Consider the following 25,945-nt stretch of genomic DNA (forward strand, 5'->3'; position numbering starts at 1 on the left):
CAGTTTTATTGTTCAGCATGACATCATATGGCATGGAATATCCCTTTGGCCAGTTTGGGTCCGCTGTCCTGGCTGTGCCCCCTCCCAGTCTCCTCGCTGGGAAGGCAGTATGAGAAGCTAAACAGTCCTTGACTTAGTGTAAGCACTGCTCAGCAACAACTAAAACATCAGTGTGTTATCAACACTATTCTCATCCAAAACGTGACATTATACCAGCTACTAGGAAGAAAATTATCCCTGCTGAAACCAGGACAATAAGGTAGTAAATATCACACCACAATGATGAGCATACCCAGGAAAATACCATAAAAGACGTTTTACTGACAGTCTGCATAAGGCACAGCTTGTGATACAGCCGTGGCTTCGGTACCTTTAGTAGTGGTGCCTGAGCTGAGAAGGAGACAGATGGCAATTCACATTGTACCGGGTTCAGCTCCTCATCCTCCAGCTATGGAATGTCTGTCATCTTTCTGATCCCTGTTGCTGCTCCCTGCAATGCCAGTGCCACCATCAGCGTTGTAAGCGTTCCAGAGCTTCACAGGGACAGCAGCAGAGAGCACTGTAGTGAGGCTGGCATGATGCCAGCTGAGTTCCCAATGTTCAACTGGTCGGGCTTCCTACCCTATCCTTGTCAGGAGCTATTCTGCATGGGAGCAATTACAGTTATCAATAAAGTTGGGCTTGTGCTTGCACTGTCAGACAATGACAGTTAAGATCAGTCTTGTTTTCATCTCTAAAGAGAATATTATTATCGTGAAACTTCAGATTTATAATTGCTGATGGAAACTAGCTTTGTCTCACAGAAGTAAACAATAACTCGATCATTAACCTTACAGCTATAGACACAGCTATAACCTGATACACTGACACAGAACCAAGACTTCAGTATATAGGTCAGCACAACAATTTATTTTTTTAAAAAATACTTCTCCAGCTGAAGAGGTTTGATATCCAAGTTCTGGTAACTGTTTTCACCTCTGGTTTAACTGAACAGGAATCTGCTTCCAACAGCTTCCCATAAATATTTGAGTCCTTTGGGCTGCAAGCACTGAATTGTGAGTTTAAACACTAGAATCGAGTTATTTTAGCAGTCAGACCTTTATTTTATTTTTTTTAAAGGAAAGTAACAAGTTATTTGCAGACAATTCTATTGTCTTTCCATGCTATTTCCATGCTATTATAAATCCTGCTAAGCACAAGAGCATGGTTTTAAAGTTAACTCCTTCACTGTGTATTACCAGCAGAAAGTTGACATGCCTACTCCATAATAAAAGAAAAAAAGCTTATCTGTGTGTAACAAAAACCAGTCCCATCCCCTTCTGTACCCTTAGCTTCCATGAGGTAGGCGGGAGACTAGTAACATGCACAAAGCCACTATTTTTGATATTTTTTTTTCCTTTTCTTTTTTAAAGCCTGAAGTCTCAAACTATATCAGTGCAGCCTGTAACCGAGGCTTCTCTGTCCATCCTGAAGACATCTCAGTACAATACACAAAACACTTGCTTTGTTTGGTGCTGGATGCTTTTATTTTAAATTAATGCCCAACAACAGTGGCACTTTTGTGGGGTAGGAAAGGGTCACACCACTGTATGCCCAGCTAATAAATGATCATCTCAGCGACATGCTATTGCAGCTGCAAGTAAATCCTAAAAAAATCACATAGCAAGCAAGGCATAGAACAAATACAGACACCTCAGCAATATGTAGGGCTACCTGCCTTTAACATTAGAATAGTAAATTAAACAACAGCATACCTTAGCTCTAGGTTCTCCTGGACTGAAAGAGAGAAAAGACAGACTTCACAACACTGCGGCATGATTTAGTTGAATTTTACTTTCAAAAGCACTCAACTTCAGCGTTAGCAGTAAGAATGCCCAAAATATGTAGACTTTCGAGTTGTGTAGGATGGAAGAACCACCTCTTTCACATAGCAACCACCAGGGGATCTGAAGCCAGACAGACGGAGTGTCAGTACACCGCGTACCAATTCTGCTCTGCAGCAAGCTAAGCGCAGGAGAGCAGCCTATGACACTGCCTCACCAATGCCTCCGACTACTCAGAAGTGAGGTTTTGGTTTTCAAAATGAATGGCTTTGTCCAACTGCCACAGAAATTCCATCCTCCCCAAAACGTCACTGCTTATGGGACATTTGCCACGAAGCACAGACACAAGGTGCAAGTTTTCAGTAGCAAGCTAACACCCGGTTGGAAATTAACATATAACCAAGGAATTAGAAAAACACTGCTATAGTAGAACCGACAGTTTTCTGTAGACATCTCCTGACATTAAGAAATGTAATCCTGCTTTCTGTAATGAAGTAAATGCCAATTAAACCTGCCATTTGTTTCACGCTACACCTATTTATATGAAACTGTTCGTTTCCAGGGTCAGCTACTCCAACAGGACATACTATCCTGAAAGACAGAACCTACAAAGCTCAGTGTTGTAACACATTACACTATGGAAAACTAGTCACAGGAAGCACTGGGAATCCAAGGGGAGGATTCTTTCCCTTCTTCTGTGATCTTCATACCAAAAGAAAACACGTACCAAAAAAATCTGACGCTAACAGTGCAAATCACAACCGCAATGCAGTTTGGTATGTACACTGTTTGTCTATTCTAACAGACAAGCTCACATAGTTGCAATTTTGCTGTTAGTACAATACAGTCCCTATTGCTAGCGCCTCCTTGCATAAGCCAGTTCTTTGTGATGACCAGTTTAAACTAGCACTGAGTAAATCTGTTCTTCTTTTACATTTAATGTAGAATGAGAACTACAGTTTGGAGAAGCATCAGGTCTGCCTCCATGTCTTGAACAAAACCTGCCTTTTCATTTCATCATGGAAGAAATGTAAAGACTTTCAATATCTTCCCCAAGGCATGTCTGTTTAGAAATGGAACACTTCTATATATTTCGTCAGCCAACTTTGAAGCATGCTACCGCAGCACTAATTCTACAGGATACGGTTCTATGAAAAAGTGCTTTTAGATTTTCTGCTACCTAGAGTAGGATTAAGCTGTTGTTCAAGCTTTTCTGAAGTGAAAACTGAAAACAGTTATTCTCATGTGGAGTTCTCATAGTTTTAACCACATTGGAGCTGCAATAGAGGAAGTTTTCCAGAAGAAAAAAAAAATTTTAAAAAGGCTTGATTTTTACTTCTACTCATGGGACTTAACTCCTACTCAGCACACATTAGTATATGATATGAATATGTAAAATCCTACTTTTCTCCTAACCCTGCCTCCCCCCCCCCCCCCAAAAAAAAAAAAAAACCAACAACAAAACAACCAGGAACAGTTTTAGTTTCAGTATGTTTCTTTACAAGCATGCCTCAGGTATTCGAAGTACTAGATAAAGGAACAAGTGCTTTATGAACACTCCTATGACATATCATAAAACTGCAAGTGTAACAGCTCACATTGGAAACATTTTGGTTTTGCTTTAAACAGATACAACCAGTTTCATGAACACATCACTAGGTTCCTAAAGCCCTAAAGCATGTAAATATTTTATACAGAAGTTCTGGAGTTCTCATCTGTTTACACACAGGCCACACAGAGTCCTGCTGCCAACTCACCACTCCCCATCACCATCAACCACAAAAAACTTGTGACAAACATCTGCTATCTTAACATATGTTAAGGCCTTGTATCATAACTTTTCATTTGCTGGAGTAAATTAGCTCTTGTAAACATCATAGCTTTGGCTCACTCCAAGGTATAGAGGACTGATCCAAAAAAAGCCATGCTTTACTTCAACCATAGTTTCTTGCTTAGGTTTTCTCTCTGTGCTATAAGCTTACCATTGAGCCAGCTTGAGAGATCTATCAGATCTCTAGTTAAAAATAGAATAGTTGGATAGCATTTGCCAATGACTTAAACTACTGCTACTGCAACTACTGAAATGCAAAACAGGATGTGATCAGTTAATCAAGGAGGTAAGCTGAGCTCACTGATGATAGGTAAAGGGTTACTTACTGTATCACAAGACAGCATCAGTCTTCATCTCAGAAGTCCAGCCAGCTGACTCTACTACAGCTACAGCATCAGAGTACCACATCTTATTGAGATCATCAAATTCAAAAGAGGAAAAAAAAAACCTCAGAAGGCTAACAACATTTCGCTTACTTTCAGACCCATATACAGGAAACATCACCAATAAAGTTCCTTTTTGTACAAAGGCTGAAAGAACCCCCCCATGCACACAAACAAACCCCATACATACAAATTTGAAGTCCCGGTAATTTATTCACTTACATCCCAACTCAAAGCCTATCAAAGAAACCAAAGACTTTGTAAATCAAGTCATAAGACTCTGCTTCAATCATTCCCCAGATGAACACAAGGATTCATTGTCAGTGAACTACGAATGTTCACCTCAAAAGTTCAACAGGAGTTGTTTAGCAGGACTGATTTGGAAGGGGCTACATTTCATTCCTCCAAGTACAGAGTTATATTTCCCTATATTTGATTTATTAAAATAATAAAGTTCTACTAATGAAGGAAAGCACCAGATATGATCATAAAACTTAACAGAGTAGAACCACTGCTAGGAGAAAGAGCCAAGCTATCGTCCACACAGAAGAAACTCAGACTTCGGCAGGATCATGTCAACAGACAGACATCAAGGCAGTAAGAGAACTGTTATTCAAGAGAAGAGATGGAGATGCTGAGAGCAGTCAGCACCCTTCTTCCAACATACAAGTCTAGTATAAAAATTCGTAATTCAAGACTGCTTGGATTAACAATTTCTGAACTATCCATATGCTAGGGACAAAGACTGTTTGCCTCCCACCTTTCCCTCCTAGAGACACCGACACTTCCTCTTCAACATGGACCTTGCTGCCTTCCTTCCCCTCTCCTGTTTCCACATTTGGAAACTATGTCAAAGTTTGTTTATTTGGAGGCTGATGAAGCACTGCAGTTTTAACCAGTGGAGAATGTCGCAGTTCTGAGCCAAGAACCCATCTAGGAGTGCAAGAACAAACTGCTAAGACTTCATTTCTGATTGCAGATTAGAAGGCTGGTTTTGTCTTAAAAGCTTGAGTTTAAACTTTTCTATCAGAGAAACTGCTTTCTTCAAAGTGATTCTGCACTTGTCAAGACTTAACAGAGCTTCTTCTGGTTTGCTTCTAAAGTGAGACTTAATGGCGATTCCAAATCTTCCTCTCAAAAGTATTTGTTTTTTACATTTTACTTAGATGACTTAACTGTAAATTGATAAATCACAAGTCTACTTAGGTTTGAGAGCTGCAGAAGTTGCCAGTTTCCAGAGTGCATTCTGTCCCTACTCATGTTCCAGTATTATAATAACAATCAGTCAAATATCAGGAGTTCAAACAAAAAGCCTTCTGATCTTGTAATTTTCTGTTAAGTATTGTTTCTATTCAGAATAAAGCTGAAATTAAATATGGCTGCTATTCACATTTGCCAATAGCTTATGCCAAAACAAGCTGGGACTGAATGACATCAGCAGTGATGTACATGTTTGGGAAGCTCATTTCAAGTTGCAGAGCTATGAGATTACCAGAAGAAACCACACCCCAAAGATATCTTGCTGCCCTAGTGAGATTAAGCATCTATTTCCTCAGAGGCATATGCCACAAGTAACCTTACCCAAACTAAGGGTCTCATTCAAGCTGATAAATTACACTGATGTCAACAGGACTAGGACCTGTTTTCAGATCTGGTAGGGACTTTTTTTTTTTGCATCTCTTCCCTTTGAGAGACTCTGGGCATCTTTGAAGTTTGCTAGTCTCGCAAACAGAGAGACCAGACTTTAAGATGTAAGGGTTCTTCAGAACGCACACAGGAAACATTTCCTTTTTATTCTTAAAGGACTGTTTTGAAAATAGATCTTAAGGCAGTTTTGATTTAGCTACTTCCCTTAAGTTATTTTTCAGTATACACCACTGATAACTTTGATCAACCCCTTTGTATCCTCTCCCTAGTTGGATCACAGTGAATGCGTGTATTAATGTTTTCTCTCTTGAAGCAACTGTCATGTTTTTGGTATGTTTTTGTTGGCTCTTACTGGCTTATTCGTGCTGCTACACAACTGGACACACTGTTGACTCAGAGTGAAACCAGCATCCTATTAAAAAATTAACACTTCTGAAGCTAGTTGTCTGTTCTACAAGCTCCACACCGGGAATCTTGTTAATTATTCATGAAGAGTAACTAACAGGTTCTTTAAAAACCAATTCCAAAACAAACATGCATGCTGTACAGTTGTTCTGCATTTTTTAAAAAACCTCAGATGTCTTATTTGCTAATTTTTATTTAATTTTGGATGATAACCAAACTAGTTAAAAATGAAAAAAGTTGAACTCCTACATATACCAGAAGTCGATGGTGAGCTTTGCACAGTGCTGGAGTTCTGGTCTCCAAACAAAATCCACCTTTGAAAGCATTCTCATTTGCTGTAGTCCAGAACAGTGCTGTTCTCACTTTCCAATATTAAAGAATCAGACTTCATAGACAGACACAAACGCAGAAATCCCACTCCTACTGCAGATTTTAGAAGGACTTGCAGCATTAAGAAGTTTGTCTCTTCTTAGGGACGATCTTCCTCTGAGGAGGCACGGTTTTGTCCTTACCCCTAAAGCAGGCAACAGCTGAAAAAAGTAGACATCAGCTAGGCCCTGCATAGGCTGATAAGACATTTCCTGAAACTAGAGTCTGTCTATAGACACTATAGAACACCACTATTGCCATGCAGAATAGATAATCCAAATATTCTCATTCAGTGGAAAAGATCTTCTCTCCTTATCAATGATCTCAAACACTTTTGCCCTTATCTGGTGGTGGTGGGGGGTGTGTTGTTGTTGGGGTGTTTTCTACTTTCTCTGTTGCAAGAATTCAGTGTGTTACTCATTGCTACTCAGATTCTTCTTGTGCAAAAAGTAACTAAAGATGAATTGAGTAGATAAAACAAGCCTGCTTCTCCCTAAGATACATACTAAATACTACAGCAAACCTATTTACTGATAAATCTTCTATTTATTACTCCCCGATATGCAATCCAGTAGCAGCTACAGTTCAGAAGAAGTAGCGGCCCCAGCTTAAACTTTTAGTAAGCTTTTATGAACTTCTTCAATGAAAAACACTGGCTGCTAGAGTAAAACTAGAAGCTAGATTTGATGAAAGTCTAAGTCTAAGCAACACCAAGAGTTCTCCCCACCCGAAGCTGAAGCAGGATCTGGTAGCCTAGAGTGACACATTGCTTTTTAGATTCAATAAATTGTATGTGGGAGCAAAGACAATAGTAAAAAAGCACTGACCATATGTTATCAGCTGATCTGTGACACAGGGTTCCCTGAAACTGTCTAAACTACTGTACTGGACTGCCTCTTAAGTACTGTGTGGATGTCTGAGGATGGTTCAGGCTAGAGAAGGCTGAGGGCAGATCTCAATCTGTATAAATACCTGAAGGGAGGGTGCAAAGACAACAGAGCGTGGCTCTCCTCAGTGGTGCCCAGTGACAGGACCAGAGGCAATCGGCACAAGCTGAAACACAGGAGATTCCCTCTGAACATCAAGAAACACTTTTTTACTGTGAGGGCGACTGAGCACTGGCACAAGTTGCCCAGAGAGGTTGTAGTCTCCGTGCTTGGAGATACTCAAAAGCTGTCTGGAGATAGTCCTGGACAACCATCTCTAGGCAGCCCTACCTGAGCAAAGGGGTTGGACCAGAGGACATCCAGAGGTTGCTGCCAACCCAACCATTTCCATTTTGTTATTCTGTGAGCTTGGAGTTTAGCCCTTAGCCTGAAACGTGGCTTCAGAGCTGTAGGAGATACAGGTCAGACAAAACTATATTTCTGCTATCCATAGGCACAGATGCAACTGTCTAAGGTTTCAAGCTGTCTTAAAAGCTCAGCCAGCTCATTTTCACCTCAATTTGATTTGTCTGGCCTTGCAGCAGGGTGTTTCACTGGAACAACAGAAAATCCAATTTGCATGCATAGCACAATACTTCCACAAGTAGTAGTACTGTTGGCACTTCCAGAAAGGTATAAACTACTGACATATACGGATTACCACATATCCTAGAGGAGCTATACCCTTAGCTTGACAATTTAAGATTATTTACCACCACAGTGATAAAATCCCGGTGTGTGACTGTACCCCGTTAGTTCATCTCTATAAGTTCAAACCCTCCAAGTTCGTGCAGATGCTTTTCTGCTGCAGTACACCAGCACAAGGCCTAGACGCTGATGCTCTGACCAATTAAACTGAATGTTTCCAGACAAGGCAAGAGTAGTTTTGTTCTCCTTGCTCTTTCTCCCACCATAGCTCTTGACTCAAAAAAAGGGACCTGCGATAGTGACACTATTAAATTTCAAGATTGATAGGAAGCTGCTTTTCTACTCAAGGGTCAAACAACATACCTGAATGTGCTTATGCTGTGGAAGCAGTGTAGCTTTGGCAGCACAAAACTCTGAAGCAGATGAAAAAGTTTATAGTCTGCTTCTGTGACTAAACTGTTCTACTTCTAAGCTAAGGAGTACCCATACATTATGACGAACACTGCAGACTTCCTTCAAATAGGCATGCTTTAGAGCCATTCTCAAAGACTCCTAGTGTACCTATGGATCCAAGAGTTATTGCATTGATGTCCAAGTTTTAACATTAATAATGCAGCAGTAACAAGAGGAGGGAAAACATTCCTATTCAAAACCACTGACTGAGTCCACATTTACCATACAAGTGGCTTAACATGAAGCTATGCAAGCAAAGTAAGACATCACAGGTGTCACTCCCAAATACATTCTACAAAGATGAGATATTCAAATGAGGGCTATGCTTACATGAAAGCTGGACATCCTCTTATACTGGACTCTTCAGGATATTTGCAACAAATCACTCATAAGAGGCCATCTATCTTACCACTCCTTTGCAGCAACATTCAGCTCAGTTCTTCACTATAAATGGAGCATCATTTGTTTTGTGTCTGCTTATCAACTATCCTTAAAGAACAGCATAGGCTTGCATTTGACATTTGTACATAACACTGAACACATTTATTATTAGAGTATATTATTGATGCATTTAAAAGGAGGTGATGTTAAGAACAATGCAAGCACTCTGGAGAAAGAGATTACTAACATTCCTTGACAACCAGGCCTGGCATCTACCTTCAAGGAAAACTATAATACAAGTGATTTATTTTTAGTACATAAACACTTTCTAAACACAGCCCATTTACCAATTCTAGTGGTAACCTCAGTGACTCAGCAGTCAGCATTATACTAACACATTTCTTCACTGCCCAGCACAACAAGCAGAAATAACACACTTCTGAATATTAACATTAAAAAAATCCCAAACTTTTAAAGTCACTGGCTGTCTGGGAGGGAGAGAGAAGCCAGTAAGTACATTTGGTTCACATGATTAAAAATCAGACAAGAGACTAGATTCCACAATGGCTTACCTCTACTATAAAAATAGTATCAGCTCTGAGGAGTCACTAAATAAAAAAAGTGAAAGGAGCAGTTTTGGTTGGAAAGCCATGATTGTGGTCAGGTGAAGTTTAAGTAAAAAAACCCCAACCATACCAACAAAAAAACACAGCCTCCCCCACACACTAGTACTGTCTACATGGAAGATAATCCATTTTATTCTTCACAGCCAAGAGAACCCCTACATTTCATGGAACCCGAAGTGACTAAAATACACCAACTAAAAATATAGCAAAGAACAGCAGAAAATTAAGTTTAGACTTTGTCATCCTCCTTTATTCAAGGGAAGGCGACACAATTGCACATGGACAGCCTACTGGGCCATAAGATAAGAGATCTGAAATCGCTGAGGTTAAGGAAGCCAAATAAAACGTACCAAAATTCACCATATGGTGGGATTTTAAGATGATTTGACAACAGTTAAGTGACACAAAGCCTTAGACAATGCCTTTAAAACAACCTCACACAAAACATACGGATAAGAAAAAGTTCAATATCGTATCTCCCTCAAAAGCACGTGTTAATATCCAGTACTGTACAGGCTACATGAAATTTGTTTTGCATATGTGTAGAAATATTTTTTTTAATTATTATTCTAAGAACTAGCTTTTACCAGCTTTACAAGGAAAAAAGGCATAAACAGCCTAAGTTTCAAGAAAGAAAGGTCAAGAAGGAGAACACATCTCCAGAGAATTAGTAAATGTGTATGCCTGCCGTTACCCAGTTCAGCATTCTGATGTTTTATGCAGCTGAGAGACAAAACCAGACCACTCAGCCAGACTGCCACTGCAGTCAAGTATCTCACACACTTGCACACAAAATCCCAGCAAACATGAAGTCAAGAAGCATGGTGCTATGCACAGAGGTTCAGCCTTAAATCCTATTTTTTGCTCCTTCATTTTTTTCCTGAAATATTACCAGTCCTTAGCTGACAATACACTGGCTGTCTGGGAGCTAGGAAGTTTTAGAACTCTGCTGTTCATCCTGCTCTTCCAAAACACATCAGATACACATTAAGCCAGAACACTGAAAACAAGCCTATCAGCTTTACATGCCATTATGAAATCACAATGGCACTAGAAGAATAAAACTCATAAGAAAACCTTCTCACTCCAGTTTGTTTTCCAAGCACGAAGGAGAGGAAAACAAACAATATCCTCATAGCAGTAAGTAGTGACAACAGAGAAAGGAAATTTCCATGTTATGTATTTCTTTTTTGTTCCTCTCTATCAGCTCACACAAAGACAAGAGCACCATTTTTCAAATACATTCATAGAAAACAGAATTGAAAATTCCTAGTTGAGAAGCTTACTGTATCAAATACTATTCCACTGAACTTGACTGCTGCTTGATCTTTCCCCCCTGCAGCCTCAGCTAAGCCCTTCTTCTCCATGTTTTTGCATTAAAAAATAAAATCCCCGAACAAGTCATAGACAAGACCTCAGAAGTAAATCTCAGAGTGGGAGCTGCAGAAGCACACAGTGAGGAGTCTCATTTCAAACTAACATGTATTTACACTGTGTTTCCCCAGAGGCCCGTGAATGGATTCCAAGTTAGTTTACACAAGGCTGCTTAACAACAACTGCCAAGAAGAAAAAAAAAAAAAAAAAAAGAAAAGAAAAAAAATCTACAAGCCAAGCTTTGAAAAAGCATTAATCCACTCTGGAAAGTGCAAGAACAGGTTAGCAGCGTGCTTCGAGTTGGGCAATACAGTACAGAGCAGAGAATACCTTCAGACAAGTTGTGTGACCAGCTTTCACATAGGCTTGTAGGGCTACAAGTCAGCAACAGCTTCCCTGTCATCAGAAATTAGTATGTCACTTTGCCAATAGATAATATTCAAACATAGCACCAGCTACAAGGAAAAAGGTTAACTTTTGAACCGCACACTCTTAAAGGAAAAAAAAAAAAGCAAGAAGTTGGGACCCTGTTGTACTACAAAGACCAGTAGTATTCATGTTTCGCCCTATAGTAACATCCAGGCGTCCTTCTGTCAGCCAGGACTGTCTGCCACCCAGAAGCCTTTCATACACAGCACTCGACCAAGCATCTTATCAACTGCTTCAAAATTTAAGCATTCTGTCAACATGCATAATACCCTTTAATGAAAGAAATGCAGTAATATTTACTTATCTCTTCCCTGAATGGAGTCCCTATATTTGTTATTTTAACAAGCTTCTGTCTGGGCTGCTGCTTAGCTTCACTGCCCACTCTGGTGACCTATTCAGTCTTGGCTGCTCTAGGAAACTCTCTGAAAAAAGTTATGTTCTTTAACTTCCCTCTCTCCTAGATACTTTGGACTGCTAAACTGCTTCCTTCACATAGTACTGATAGGAACGTTCGTCTTCACAGACCTGTGGTTAGCTTCCTATCTGCAAGGCTGCAGTACAGTAGCAGAAAGAAAATGCTTCCTGAGGAAGAACACTATGCCATTCGCAAACATTTAACTACCAAGTTCCTCTGATTTGGGTATCTCCTCTTTAGAGCCTTAGCACAGATGAAAGACATATGCGTATACAGCACTGAAAAATTAGTACAGCAAGAACCATCGATGCATCACTAAAACTGCCGATGCCCTAGCAGAAGTGAACCTGCCAAATGACTTTCCTGTTGGCAGCTTTGTTCTCTTGTATGCCATGTCTATATATCATTCCACAACGCATTATATCCCATGCTCTTCTGCATAAGGGAGAAATAGCAGTCTTAACTTGGACACCTGTTTGAGCATAGAGAACCTTCCGATGAACTTGTTACTTTCAAACAAGTTTCAAGGTGCACCAGACATTTCTAATATATTTCTACTCATTTGGAGGAGAGGGCAAATAACAGGGTCAAGTCAGTTAGAGACTCATACAGCCAATAAAGGTTTTCTTGATGCAAACACACCTCAAAGTCTCTCAACACCAGCTGCCTCTTGCTGTGCCCAGTGCAATTATCAACTGTCTGAAAACTGCTCTCCTCCTTTCCACAAGTTTACAAGCTGAGTAATGTTTCAGCTGCTTGGAGCATTGCCTACAGGCCTTGACACACTGAGGTCTTGCCTTGATTTCCACTACTTTCAGCAAGAGCCACAGAACAAAACAGACAACAGAATTGCTCTGTTGTGTGCCAGTGACTAAAAGGAAGCAAAAAAAAAAAAAGTCAGGGCTGTCACCTGTTTCTAAGCTTAAGGAGAAAGAGCAGAGAAACACACACACTGGTTTCATGACTTAAGGGGGTAAGGACTCTATAGTTCTAGGTCTAGTACTATAGCCAGGCAAGACACCATCCCCTCCCCAGACCTAACTCAGAAATCATGAAATTAACCTCTTTCTTAGCTTCCCTGATTTTGAGTTGCTCACCCCCTCTTTGTCTCTCCCTCCCCCACACCAAGAGCTCCCAAGACCTTATAGAGGTTAGTGTAGCTGACTATATTGCCAGGTGGCAGAAAAGGACTGCTGATGGACTCCAGGACTTTTCTAGACAGATTTGCTCAGGGTGCCCATAATCAATAGTTCTCCCTTGACTGCATAGTATCATCACTGCTCCCCTCACCTCCACCCCCGTAATCACAAGAACACAGACACACACCTAACCCTTGGACATTCAGTTATGTTTCCAAGAAATAATGAAATAAACTAAGGCAGTAAGCTGAACTTATAGAGATTAGTATTTGCTAGGGGCACTGTGTGCACATTTTTTATTTACAGTGCATCAGCTATACATACAAGAGATAGCATATTACGCCATGGTAAAGATAACTAAATCCATAGACTGTGACCCACAGCATTTTGACCTTAAAGTTTATGTAAAAATGACAAGCTTAATTTGTTATGACAAATTCCTAGCTGAGTATACAGCTCAGTTAAACCAAGAAATGAAGAAACCTTTTCTGAATCCCTTATCTCATCACCTAAAGTTTTTCACCAGCTTGTAAACAAATTCTTTAAAAAAACCCAAACAAACAACAAACCCCAACAACAACCCTCCCCCCACCCCCAACTAGAAAGAATGACAGCACCTACAAAGGAAGATTAAAGCCACAAACAGACTACAAATGAAGTCAGCTTACAACTGCTATTTATTCTAAACTCATGCAATACAAGCTCCTAATTTACTGTTAAACATAACCTTTGATGGTGAAAGCGAAACTTTGGAGAGTCAGGATACTTATCGGCACACCTTGCCTCACACTAGCTAAGAAAGAAGCAAACTTAAAAAAAAATAAAGCTGATTTATTTAAAGCATACCTTTCCTATCAGTTTCATACAGCTTCAGTGCATGCAGCTCAAGTACTGGAGATAAATTTTACACTCACCCAGAAAAATCTAGCCGAGATAATAGCGTGCAAAGAACCTTAAGTTAAATTTTTCCTACAACTACATAAAAATACCTTAGAACATAAAAATACTAGAATCAAACTGCTTTTGGAATGCAGGTTCTGCTATCTGCCAGAAATAGTACAAGGGAAGTCCTGCTTTGAAACAATACTTACTAACCTTGTGCCAAAGTCACTGCAGAAAACGTTTCAAGTTGCACCAGCTCCGACACAAATGCCTCAATGAAAGCTCGGATTAAAGCAATCAAATTATCTTCGTTTCTCCCTCACGTGTTTTAATTGCTCGGCAAGAAGCATCTGCGCTCATCTCTACCTTCTCCGCTTGACGCTGAAGAGCTCATCCCAATGTCAAGAAAGGCAAAAACCCCAAACCAACCCGTCACGCGCACACTACATACCGCCAAAGCGATTTCGGGAAGGGAGCCGCTCCGAGACCTCGCCCCGAGAAGCCGCCCCGGGTTGCGGCAGCAAGCAGCAGCGGCGGCAGCAGCGGCAGCAGCAGCACCTGCCGGGCCGGGCCGGGCCGCGCAGCAGGCGGCCCCTTCACCTTGCACCACGCCGCGGACGCGGGCGGATGCCCGGGCGGATGCCCCGGCGCAGCGCGGCGCAGGGGAGCGGCGCCCGCCCCGCGCAGCCCGCGCGCTGCTCCGCGCCCCGGCGGCGCGCACCGCCAGGGCCAGCGAGGTCCCGCCGAGCGCGGGCGGAGGAAACCGACCCGAAACAGCGGGGCGGCCGCCGGCTCCCAGCCGGGCTAAAAATGGCCCGAGACGCCGAGCGCTCCCGCCCCGGCCCCGCCCTCGCCCCGCCGCCGGGGCAGGGGCGCGGGCTCACCGCTGGCGGGCGGAGCGGGGCCGCGGCTCCCCACAGGGCGGGCGCGACGCGGGGCGGGGCGGCCCCGCCGCAGCCGCAGGGTACGCGGGTGCCGGAGACCGCCGGGGCCGCTCCGCACGGAGCCCCCGCCGCAGCGGGTTATTTTGGAAGCTCCCCCAACCCGCCGCTCCCCTCTATGGCGTCACCGCAGCTCCCGCCGTGCGTTCCCCGGCATGGTGCTGCGGGGCTCCCTCCTCCCGGAGCCGGCACCGCAGCGGGCCGCGCCACCCCCCACCCCCCCCGGAGCGAGCGGCCACGGCCCCCGCCCGCCGGGCGAGGAACCCGGCCGCGCTCTCCCGCAGCCGCTCGGAACCGCCGCCGCCACCGACGATGCGCACGCCGAGCCCTGCACGGCGGCGCCGGGGGAGTCGCCGCGCTTGGGGGGGGGGGGGGGGGGGGGGGGGGGGGAGCAGCGGACAGATGGAGCGTTTGGAGATCACGCTCCTGCACCATTCCTAACGCAAGTGGAAGAGAGGTGAACCTTTGTACCTTTTTTTTTCTTTAGTGCTGTATGAGCAGTTTCAATTGCATATTGCACAATTATGCTACAATTTACACAGCACAGAAGGGGGCAATACTAAACAAAACGTCTTCTCTAAAAGGCAAAGAGCGTGCGTTCACTGTAGTTATCCTTACTGAAGTTAGCAGCGGCGCCTCGTTAGTCAAGCAGTGGCTTCTGGTATGCTGGCAATTTAAGTTAGAGGGGAAAAGAATTCTCCTTAAAGAGGCAAGATAAAAAGGTACCAAGCTCAAGAAAACGTTTGTTCTAGCGAGAACCAGATTTCACGGGACATGCACAATACAGCTGAGAGGTAGCGTGAAGCAAGTAATTCCTCTCTATGCAGAGGAAGGCCTATCGGGGCATCCCCATAAGACAGGCTGCAGTCAAACAGTCCAGTTGACAGCAAAAGACGCCTGGAGACAACAGGACAAGGAGGAAAGCAGCTTTTAAACAAGAGTTGTCAAGTTTACCTTCAGGAAGGATGTTTGGCAGTTTTAGGTTAACAGCAGCCAGTAATTGCCAGAGCAGAACATTCACAGCAGCTGTTCCCAAACATTTACAACACCGAAGCCTTAACTTCATTATCGAGATCGTGATCAGAAGAGAAACAAACACTAGAAAAGATCAGTTCTTAGATTTTAGACAAGTGTTTTTATATCACTTTGACACTTTAGAGTTATGCTTTACTGTTCAAGATACTTGGAAGGAATATTAAGACATTTAATGGGGGTCCCATCAATTGCTAATGCAGAGCCCGATACATTGCTTTTGCAATGCCAACAGAACTACAGTCTAGAAATCAACACTAAATGGCAAAGAACAGGGCCCTGTCATAAAAGACAACAAAACCAAATGCTGTGGGTTTGAGAAGAGTAATGCTCAAGGAACATAACTTTTTGGAAAGGTTCAAGTCTTAGGAATAGATTGCTGCTGTAATTTCCCTTATGAGCTTATGGCATCTTTCAAAGCCTGCATTACATTCTGGAACTGCAGTAGTTTGAAGTCTAAAAATATCAAGACACAAAATTTTCCAGGATCACATCTACTCCCTGTCATGACCAACTGATTTCACTAGCTATGGTGGAAATTCAAGTTCACACCTCAGCCTATCCCTCTGTGCCCAAATCTATGTGCTTCCAGATTAAAATAAGGCCTCTCTAACACCTACTGAGACTGTCCAAGTTCAAGTAAGGTGAAATTACAAATTTCACCATATGTTTTGCCATACTCAACTCTGGAAAGCTATTTTAGTCTGGCTTGAAGCAACATGCCAACACAATTAAGGACTACTAACTAACACTATACACCCACTGTTGTAACAATTTCCCCCTCATCCACAAATGGAACTGGCAACTTTAATATTAGATTTTCTTAAAGAAAAAACTCAATGTAAAAATGCAATGCTTGCTCCACTCACTAGGGCTTGACTAAAGTAAGTGTAGAAGACTTGTGACTGGAGACAAAAAGGCTTGGAAAGGAATGAAAAAAAATCTTAAACCAAACCTAGACAATGGAGCCAGTGTTTGCAGCTCACTGTTAAATAACTGGAAGACTAACAGCACCAACACAAACCTCATTTTGAAACACAGCTTACTGATGACAACAAGAGCCTAACTGAGGGATTACTGTTACTGCAATACAGGAAGACAAGTTTATTCCATGGTACTAGGGAGGGGAGAAAAATACCAGATCTCCTACCCCAGGAATTCATGAGTTTAACATACATTCCCAAATTGAAGCATTTGCATTATGTTTTAACACCATGCAAGATACTTGTCACTGGAAAGCTAGAAGTTCAATAGATACCATTCGCACACCCACTAAGCACATGGGCTGAAAAACAAATTCAGAAGCAATATTGTTCAACACTTCAGTTAGCCAGTACAAAAAAAAAAAAAAGAATTTTCTCAATATTTTAACCTTGAAATCAGCAAAGCCACTGCTTTATTGAATTCAAGCATTTACTTTGAACATTACAAGCAGCAGTTTGTAAACAAAATATGTGTCTCTTCTGAACACTCAAAATTTTAAGATATCCTTTCGTAGAGAAACTTAGCTACTCTTTCTCTAGAGGCATGAGTTTTCATTAGACATTCAGTGGGCAAAAGGACAGCTTACCAACAATATGAAGTTCTGTGGGTGTGTGTATTTATTTTTGTAACAGGTAAGCAGGGAACTAGCAAAATATACTAAGCTATTCAGACCCTTCATAGGCCCACGCAGCATAATACATACCCCTTCTTGCTTTGTAAATAGGTTGAGGCAGTCAGCCAGGGCCTCACATGTTTCCTGGGATACTTCAGAGACAACATCAACTTTTTGCAGGAGTGGAGAAGATATTCCTGAAAGCACAAAAGATTAGTAGCATGAGGGGGACAGTGTGAAGTACAGGATTCTTTTAATTATATTTTCCTCCAAGTAATGCAGACATATCACTCACATTCTACAGAACAGCTGGTGTACTGTAAGATCTGTGTGAGGACAGGGCAAGCAAAAGTAGCACACAGGGAACCTAAGGTCATTCTTTTGCATCCTCTCTCTAGTACTGGTCTAAGTGGCACATGGGCACATGAATGGATTGAGCTCCTCTTTCAGGATGGCTTAGAAAGCAGAGGTAGTATGCTATGGCAACAAGATACTGGAACAGTGACTAGCAACTACCTCTTTTTAACCACCTTCTAGATTTAAAAGCCTGAGTTGCCAGGTGACAATTCAAATATAAAGGATACTGCACTGGTTTAATATAAGTTAAAGTGAGAAATGTAGCTTTTTTTGCCTTCTGTTGTGGTATTAGAAGAAAAAAAGCTTACCACAGTGCAGCTGGAGATTCAGGTTTGAAAAATAGATGGGGAGTTACAAGGACACTGATCAATAAAGGGGGAAGGAGATTTATTTTCACGGGCTTATCTTCTAGATATGTAGTACATCTTGCAGAGCTATGCCACATCACATCCTGACTTGTATGACCATTTAGAGAAGGGGCTACATGTCTAGAACCAGCAGGAAAACATGATAACCCAATCAACTGGTAGAAATTATTTAATGTTTGAGTTCATCTTTGAAGTGTTGTGATGGGCTGCAATTCCTCAGAAGTCAAGCAAGCCATTCTCTCAGGAAGCATACCTGATGCAATTAAAATAAGTGTTCATTTAGTGACCACAGACACCAGGATCAGTTGACACCATTTACCAGTTACACAGGTGCTTCAAGTTGATGTCACACCAATAAAGATTAAGAGGTCCAGCAGTGACAGTTCTTGAATTTATTTTGCAACTTATACTGCTTGTGCAGGACAAGATACAGTACATATCCACACACTAATTGTTGTCTTTGGTATCAAAGCTCATTGACTGGAATCAGGAATCTCTACTTACAGCAGCTATCAAGAACAGCTAGTGCCTCTAGAAGGAGGGGCAGTACACTGAGTGCAGGAGCAGGAGACATCTTTATAGGTAATAAATAATGTGCATAAATCTCAAAGATAGCTGGATTTAGAATAGCATGTGGAGACAGTTAGGGAGAGCATTTGAAATATCAGGTCCCAAGACAGCTATTTTTATATTACTCAAAACCTTTTAGGAGAAGTTCCACATGGAAGGACTTTTAACTCAGAAATTTGCATTCTTCTGGAGCCAGAGGACTCAAATACTTTAAAGATACCATATCAACCCAATGTGAGAAGTGGGAGAGCTGCAGCAGTTTTCTCTGTCAAGACCTATAGAGGTTACACATGAGCCTGGAAACAGTTCACTGACCCATCAAGTTACAAACATTCATTGGGAGGAAAATAGGAACTTATTACTGCTATTGACCAAGACTAGCAGTTTCTAGGAAAGAGATAGTATCTGGTTTTGCTTTACTATGGGTTTTGGTTACTCAAGCTGTGTATTTTAGAAAAAAAAAAGATAATGTCCTCACTGGTTCTTCAAGTCAGCAATACAGGGTCAGAGAAACTGTCCCTACTTATACCAGAGGGAATTTATCCACCTCATACTAGTTTACAAACTGCATTTTGTGAAGAATTCAGTTTTACTGCATTACTAATTACAAAGGCTTCCCAAGAAAACACTCTTACGTATTATGAGACCTTACTTTTCTTTGCAAAATAAAAATTCAGTAAAAATTCAGTTAGTGCAAGATAGGTTAGCATCACGCAGTAACTTACCCCAGTAGCATGTGGAAAAAAAAAAGCTGTATTTTAGACTCCTTTTGGGAAGGCACAGGGATGAAGATGAAGAACTTTTTTCCTCCCAAAACTGCTATTGTATTACAGACTACAGATTTGTACAGATAAACAACTTGTCCTCCAACTTGAGCTTCGTAAATCTTAGTCATAATATGTAACTAGAACTCAGGTTCAAAGCAGCAGCATTTAGATGTTCTGGAAGAAGTCCTTTGTGTGTTTAACACATGAGCAACTTCTGCACATGTTCACAGCATTAAATGAAACAAGTTCTAATCTCTAACAGCTTGATGCCTGTGCTATTTTTTGGCAATTACGATACAAAAATCCACGTACATGTTAATTTAAGAGTTATTATTTAAAGTGAAGCCCGAGAAGTTCAAATCTGGCATAAAACTCATGGCAGAAGTCTGTGGAATATATCCCACCACACCATGCCTCTAGTTCCCTATATAGTTTTGTGATTTCATTTGACATCCTGTTTATCATGCCTCAGCTTTCATTGTTTCCACTCACTAGAAGACAAGTTTTTTGAGAGGAAAGCTAGAGTAAGATAACTAGTTCTTTGCACCTGTCAGGGTACACTTATGCTCTGCAATTATCTACCAACTACACATTTTTCAAAACCTTGAAAGTGAACCCCTACCTTATTTTCCTACGATACTGCTATAATGTTACTTTATTTAAATTTTTTCCAATGAGGAAAACGGTCCTGTACTTTCAAGCTGCTGAAAATTTCATTTCAGTGAAATGAAAGCACATGCTGCTTAAAACAAAAAAATTAGTTGCCTGGTAACAAACTGCATTTTAGAAGAATAAGTTTTACCTTTTGTAGCATCCAAAGTTTTAACCATTGCAAGGAAGTCTGAAATCTCTTTACTGAGTCTTTGTTGGCATGCTTGTGCTTTCTGAAAGACAGTAAGTATAGCTAGTTCAGAAGCGCCTTGTTCTACAGAAAGTGTATGTTTATTCTCTTAACTATACTGAAATTTTTTAATTTGGGGAGCATTAAATCTTAACCAAGATTCCCAGTGAGAGAGACCGATACATTAAAACTGAAAGAAATTACTTGAAGTACCTTCAAAGACACACAAGCAAACAGAAGGTTTATGCACATTATATTGCTGACCCGCTTTTGTTTAAATTAGCATAGCAAACCAAGCCCCAAAGCTATACTGTATGTACCGCTTTTGCATTTCCCCCCCTTTTTAATAAAAAAGTTTGAAAACCCAGGAAGAGCCGTTGCTTGTCCTTTGACAAACTAAAGGCCAAAATAAGCAAATGCATAGGGTTAACTGATATATGGCAAGTACAACATCATGCAGGAACCCACCCCAAGATCATATTCCAAGACTGCATTTGAACTTGGAGAGTTATCTGTTAGATAATACCATCTTTCTCTGTAGGCTGCTGGGAACTGCCAGCACCAGTTACCCTCCCATCTCTGTTCTACCATTAGCTACTTTGAGTTCTTGTACCAAAAGGTACCAGCCACTTCAAGTTCAGTCACATGAAGATTTCTGCATTGTAGTGTCAACTTTCCCTTGAAGTAAAAGGTTTTAGAAATATACGTACAGCAAAAAAGCAAGAATCACAGGCTGAAAGCTAGAATTATCAAGGAAGACTCATCTTCATTGCACGTCTGAACAATCACTGTACAACACATCTAATGTGACCTGAGGTGCTAAAGGACGATTTCTAAGCCATTTCATTGCCTGTGTTATAGAAGAGCTTTGTAATCCTCCAGTCTTGGTGTCACCAAGTACAGTACACAAGGCTCCCTCTCCTGGCTGAAAGTCTCAAGCAACTTTCTACCTTGCAGTAGTGCTTGTAAAACTGAAAAACACAACGCTGTAGCTATGATAAACACGCCATTTTATGCATGCAGTCCAAACAGGAATACATGTCAGTAAGCAGTGCAAATACAAGCAGCATTTATGCATCCATGGGACGAAATAATCATTACTTTTAGCTGACGTACACGAAAGTATTTCCACACAAAACAGCACTAATCTGCACCTGCCTAGATGCATGAGCTAAATAAGTACTCAGCACATACTTTCAGAGTATCTTGTAGGTCTGTAACAGATACTGTATCATCTTCCTCATCATCACTACTCAACTGTTCCTGTGTGCAGTAATGAGTGCTATATGCAGAGTGGTCTTCTATTGCTTCCAGCCAACTCTGAATGGAAAAAAAACCCAGACATAATACACATTTCAAAGGTTATCCCCAGAAAGTGACAGCATACATGCAAAAGAACAAATTAACATTTTCTATTGATGTGAATAAGACATTCAATAGTAAAATGAGACACCTTAAGAAGATAGATTGTTAAAAATTGTAACATGTATTGAAGATAAGATACTCTGTGGTCAGAGTGCCACCGACTTAATTGATTAAATTCTATGCACAAATGTAAACCCACCCCTCAGTCTATCCAAGGTCACATAAGAAAAGTCGCATCAGTTAAGAAAAGACTGTAGGGAATATATTTTGCATCTTTGAGTTTCTGTTCAGACAGCAAAGTCCCCTGTAACAAAGCCTGCCTTCTTATGAATGACAAACTGCATACAAAACCTCAAGCACTATCATAATTAAGAGGTAGATTCTTTTCCTGTTCATTGACTCAGAGTGACTGAAGTTGGCAGGGACCTCTGGAAGTAATTTTGTCCAACCCCCCCTGCTCAAGCAGGGCCACCTAGAGCTGGTTGCCCAGGACCACATCCAGACGGCTTTTGAATATCTCCAAGGATGGAGACTTCACAACCTCTCTGGGCAACCTGTGCTCAGTCACCCTCACATTTTTTCTTATATTCAGAGGGAACCTCCTGTGTTTCAGTTTGTGCCCATTGCTTCTGGTATTGTCACCAAGCACCACTGAGAAGAGCCTGGCTGCATCCCTCCTTGCACCCTCCCTTCAAGTATTTTATATACATTAACAAGATCCCCCCTGAGCCTTCTCTTTTCCAGGCTGAGCAGTCCCAGCTCTCTCAGCCTTTGCTAGTATGAGAGATGCTCTGGTCCCTTTAATCATCTTACTGGCTCTTTGTTGAGCTCTCTTCAGTATGTTTGCATCTCTAAGTGGGGAGTTCAGAACTGGACACAGTACTCCAGATGCCTCTACCCATACTTAATCTCTCCTTAGTACACCTATAGAAGTACAATAGTAACTACACTACAAATAGCCCTAAACCAAAAAAAAGTTATGCTCTTGTTTCAGACCCACATTTTAAGAATATATAACTTATTAGGTCATCTTGGAGAATGGCTAAGACTACAATGTACCATTAAACATTCTTTTGTTCAGGATAATGAACTATGGAATAAAGTGCACCAGAAGGAAGTTGCAATAGAAATTTACCACATGGAGAAGTTGAAGAAAAAGAGGAAGTTAAACTACAGGGCATAATACAGGGACAGAGCTGGAAAACAAGGTGGCACTAATCTTAAATAACAGAAGGACAATCTGTCCATTTTTACTATTTAGTCTATACAGTCATGCTAAAAGATTCAATATCTACACTTACATTACCAAGTCCCGATGATTAAGATGCTGAACCCACTACTAATGCATCCATAGCAAGTAGTATGGAAATTATTCATTACAGAAGTTATTACATTTTAAAACCTTTGATAAGAGTCATTATTACCTCTCTTGTTTGAGAGGGAAGGCTATTTTTAGGAATTTTGAAACGATGAACAGTGTCATCAAAACATCTGACAGAAAAGAAGCAGCTGTCTGTAGATTTTACCTAAGCAATGTGGAGAAAACACAAAATTAGTGTAATGAATCAGTAAGAAAAGAAAAAAATTAAGAATAAGCAAGGTAAATAATTACTCAGAAGTTTTCAACTTAGTTTTGACACAAAACAACTATAGTTTACAAAAAGCTTGGTCAGAACGTTTTTGCAAAGTGTGCTGTCTTGCACTTTACATCATGAATGAGAAGATAAAGGTTCTTTATGTCAAAACATTATGTTTGCTTATATTTGTACCACTTGATACAGACAAAAGCTCAGCAACAGTGCAGGATCACCAATTTTAAGGAATTTGTAGATATAGAAAAGGAAGAGTCACTTTTCATATAGTAAGAGTATACATAACTGTAGTTTAACAGAACTTGTGGTGCCATTCTATAGAACTAGGGCAGGTTAGTTATAGAAGAAAAGTATTGAAACTATCCTAAATGCATTTTCCTTAAACACTTCATCTTCCTGTGTATTATAAATGACATCTGGCCTGTTTTTCCTCTGTTCGCTCCTTCCAAAAGGGATTCCCACAAGCATGATGGAATTTAAGGAAGTTTTCCAAAAAGTCACCTTCAGAATTGATCAGTTCTCCAACTGAGATCAGCTTAAGTTACACAATCAGTCACAAGTAGCTGGTGACAGCTACAGGAGGAACTAGAGCTTTGTATTCTGTATCACATGCTCCAAACATTTGTTTTGCACAACTGAAGAGGCATGCTTTTAGGAAGCCCTATGTTTGTTTAGATCTTCAAGACTTTACAATGAAGGGAAGGAGCTTTATGGCCACTTTACTTATAAGACTCCTTCGCTTGACAAGAACCATCATTTCTTGCTAAAACACAAGCTTTTTCCCTTTTTTATAACAAAAGCATGCTTACCAATCTAGCTGAAGTTTTCACTGTCTAGGTATGGAACACCATCACATAAAAAACCCCCAGTACTTAAAGTCACTTCACGTCCTACCGTGCAGACAGCTTGTGTTAGATGCTTGCATCCCTGACGATGATCATTATTCACTGCATCAGCTCTTTGAAAGAAAAAAGAGATTTAATAAAGTGAAGATGGGAATTATTTAAATCACTTTTCAGAAATTTAAACACAAAACTTACTGTCTCCGATACCACGAAAGGACTCCATGTTCTAGAACTATCCAGTAGAGTTTCCAACCAAAAAATCGTGAGCTCTAAAAAAAGAATTAAAAAACCCCACCACAATAAAAAAGACCAGGTAAGGTTAACAGCTGAAGAGTTACTATTCCCAGCAAGTTTGATAGCTTGAAGGCTATTACATAAAACTGGCGCTCATTAGGAAAACATTTTAGGTTTTACATATCTTGGTGATCACAGCAACCTGAGACTACTTTACAATTACAGTGCTACTCTCTTTTTTGGAAATACCTCATAACAAAAGTTTTGGTGAGCCTGCTATTCAGTAAGGACTGAAATATTAAAATGCTGCATTTTTTAATATTACAGGGGTTGTTGATCACCACACAATTCTACTTTATAAAAATCAAATGATAAACAAAACACATTAAGATATCCAACTACAACATTTCACCTTTCACAAGCTTTAGTACATAGTTCCAGTTTAAAAACAGTTCTTTGTATTACAATTGTGTGTGAATACATAGGAAATTTTAAAATGAGGAAAACTTCAAAAATTTCAAAAGGAACACAAAAATTAAGCATTCATGTAGAAGATTGAGAAAGCTTTTTTTTTAACAAGGGAAAAAGATTCACTCGCATATCAGAGCAAAACAAGCTTTGAACAATCATTTGACTGACATCTTCCCTCTAAGTTTTAAAGTTTCCAGAAGGTGGTGAACTTGTGGCAAAATATTAGTTATAGATTATTAAAAAGACATCTATTCAGGAAAGAAAAGAAACAAAACAAAACATTTTGCCCACCACACAGACAAGGAAAGAAACCTTACCACAGTGAAGCTTTGCCACAAAAATTACCAAGAAATGAAGAGATTTTAGGGACTGAGGTTAAGATCAGAGTGCCATGAATCTAGTAACTGCTCCACCCAGCCAGCCCACCTATAGTTTATCCAATATACTAGATTAAAGCCAAGTCATTTAACAAATGTATTATTGAAAAGTTCCCTCATTCAGCAACTCTCACTTAAGTACAGAAAAGGACATACTGACAAACTTTGAGAACTTATAAGGTATTTTAGACAAGGAAATAAGACATACCTTCCATAGGAGACCTTCATATCGTCTCAGGGGTTTGTTGATAACCTGCATAGAAATTTAAAGCTCATGTAGGAATAGCTTCAACTAGACAGCCTTGGCATTTTAAATGGATAAAAAAGTTCCTACCTTTCCAGTTTTACCTCCCAGTATCAGTTTCATTTCAGCACCTTGGGCTAGATCAAGGGGCGTCTGATCTGTTTAGTAACCAAGACAAAGTGTGAGAATTGATGCAAATAAACCTTGATGTACTGTGCTTAAAAATAATCTGGCACTGTGTTTACCCATTAAAGTTTGGTCCCACAAGCACCTATGTTTACTTGGAGTTGGGTAACATAAGCTCCTCAGGGGCAGAACACCAAAAAGGCTCTGAACTTCAGTGCACTGAACTGTCCGTCAGAGTTCTACTAGCCACAGAGAAGGCTTTGCTCTTATTTAAGTTTGGTTTTGGCTCTTCAGCTATATAAATCAGTTCAGAACATTCACAAATATCAACATAGAGACAGTTTTAATCAGATGACAAGTACACAGTTCGCATAACACCTGCGTGAAGTTTTCCTGCATTTGCTTTCACTACAAGCCTTCTTCGGAAGGATCACTTTGTCTGGGCCATTTGTCTGAAGGGCCACTTCAGTCTTATCACTTTTTTGTT

At 40.7% G+C, this 25,945-nt stretch overlaps 1 protein-coding gene across 1 annotated transcript in view; it reads right to left on the reverse strand.

Moving 5' to 3' along the window:
* OSBPL1A (oxysterol binding protein like 1A) overlaps positions 1-25,945 on the reverse strand; it is a 76,844-nt gene that overhangs the window by 32,016 nt on the left and 18,883 nt on the right. The window contains 10 exon segments of the mRNA XM_049827333.1: positions 3,981-3,989; positions 3,991-4,062; positions 17,392-17,498; positions 20,166-20,247; positions 21,399-21,524; positions 22,994-23,095; positions 24,056-24,119; positions 24,202-24,275; positions 25,297-25,341; positions 25,423-25,490. Coding sequence (XP_049683290.1) covers positions 3,981-3,989; positions 3,991-4,062; positions 17,392-17,498; positions 20,166-20,247; positions 21,399-21,524; positions 22,994-23,095; positions 24,056-24,119; positions 24,202-24,275; positions 25,297-25,341; positions 25,423-25,490 — 749 coding nt within the window.

Source organism: Accipiter gentilis, chromosome 2 (genome assembly GCF_929443795.1).
Source record: "Accipiter gentilis chromosome 2, bAccGen1.1, whole genome shotgun sequence".
Taxonomy (NCBI): domain Eukaryota; kingdom Metazoa; phylum Chordata; class Aves; order Accipitriformes; family Accipitridae; genus Astur; species Astur gentilis.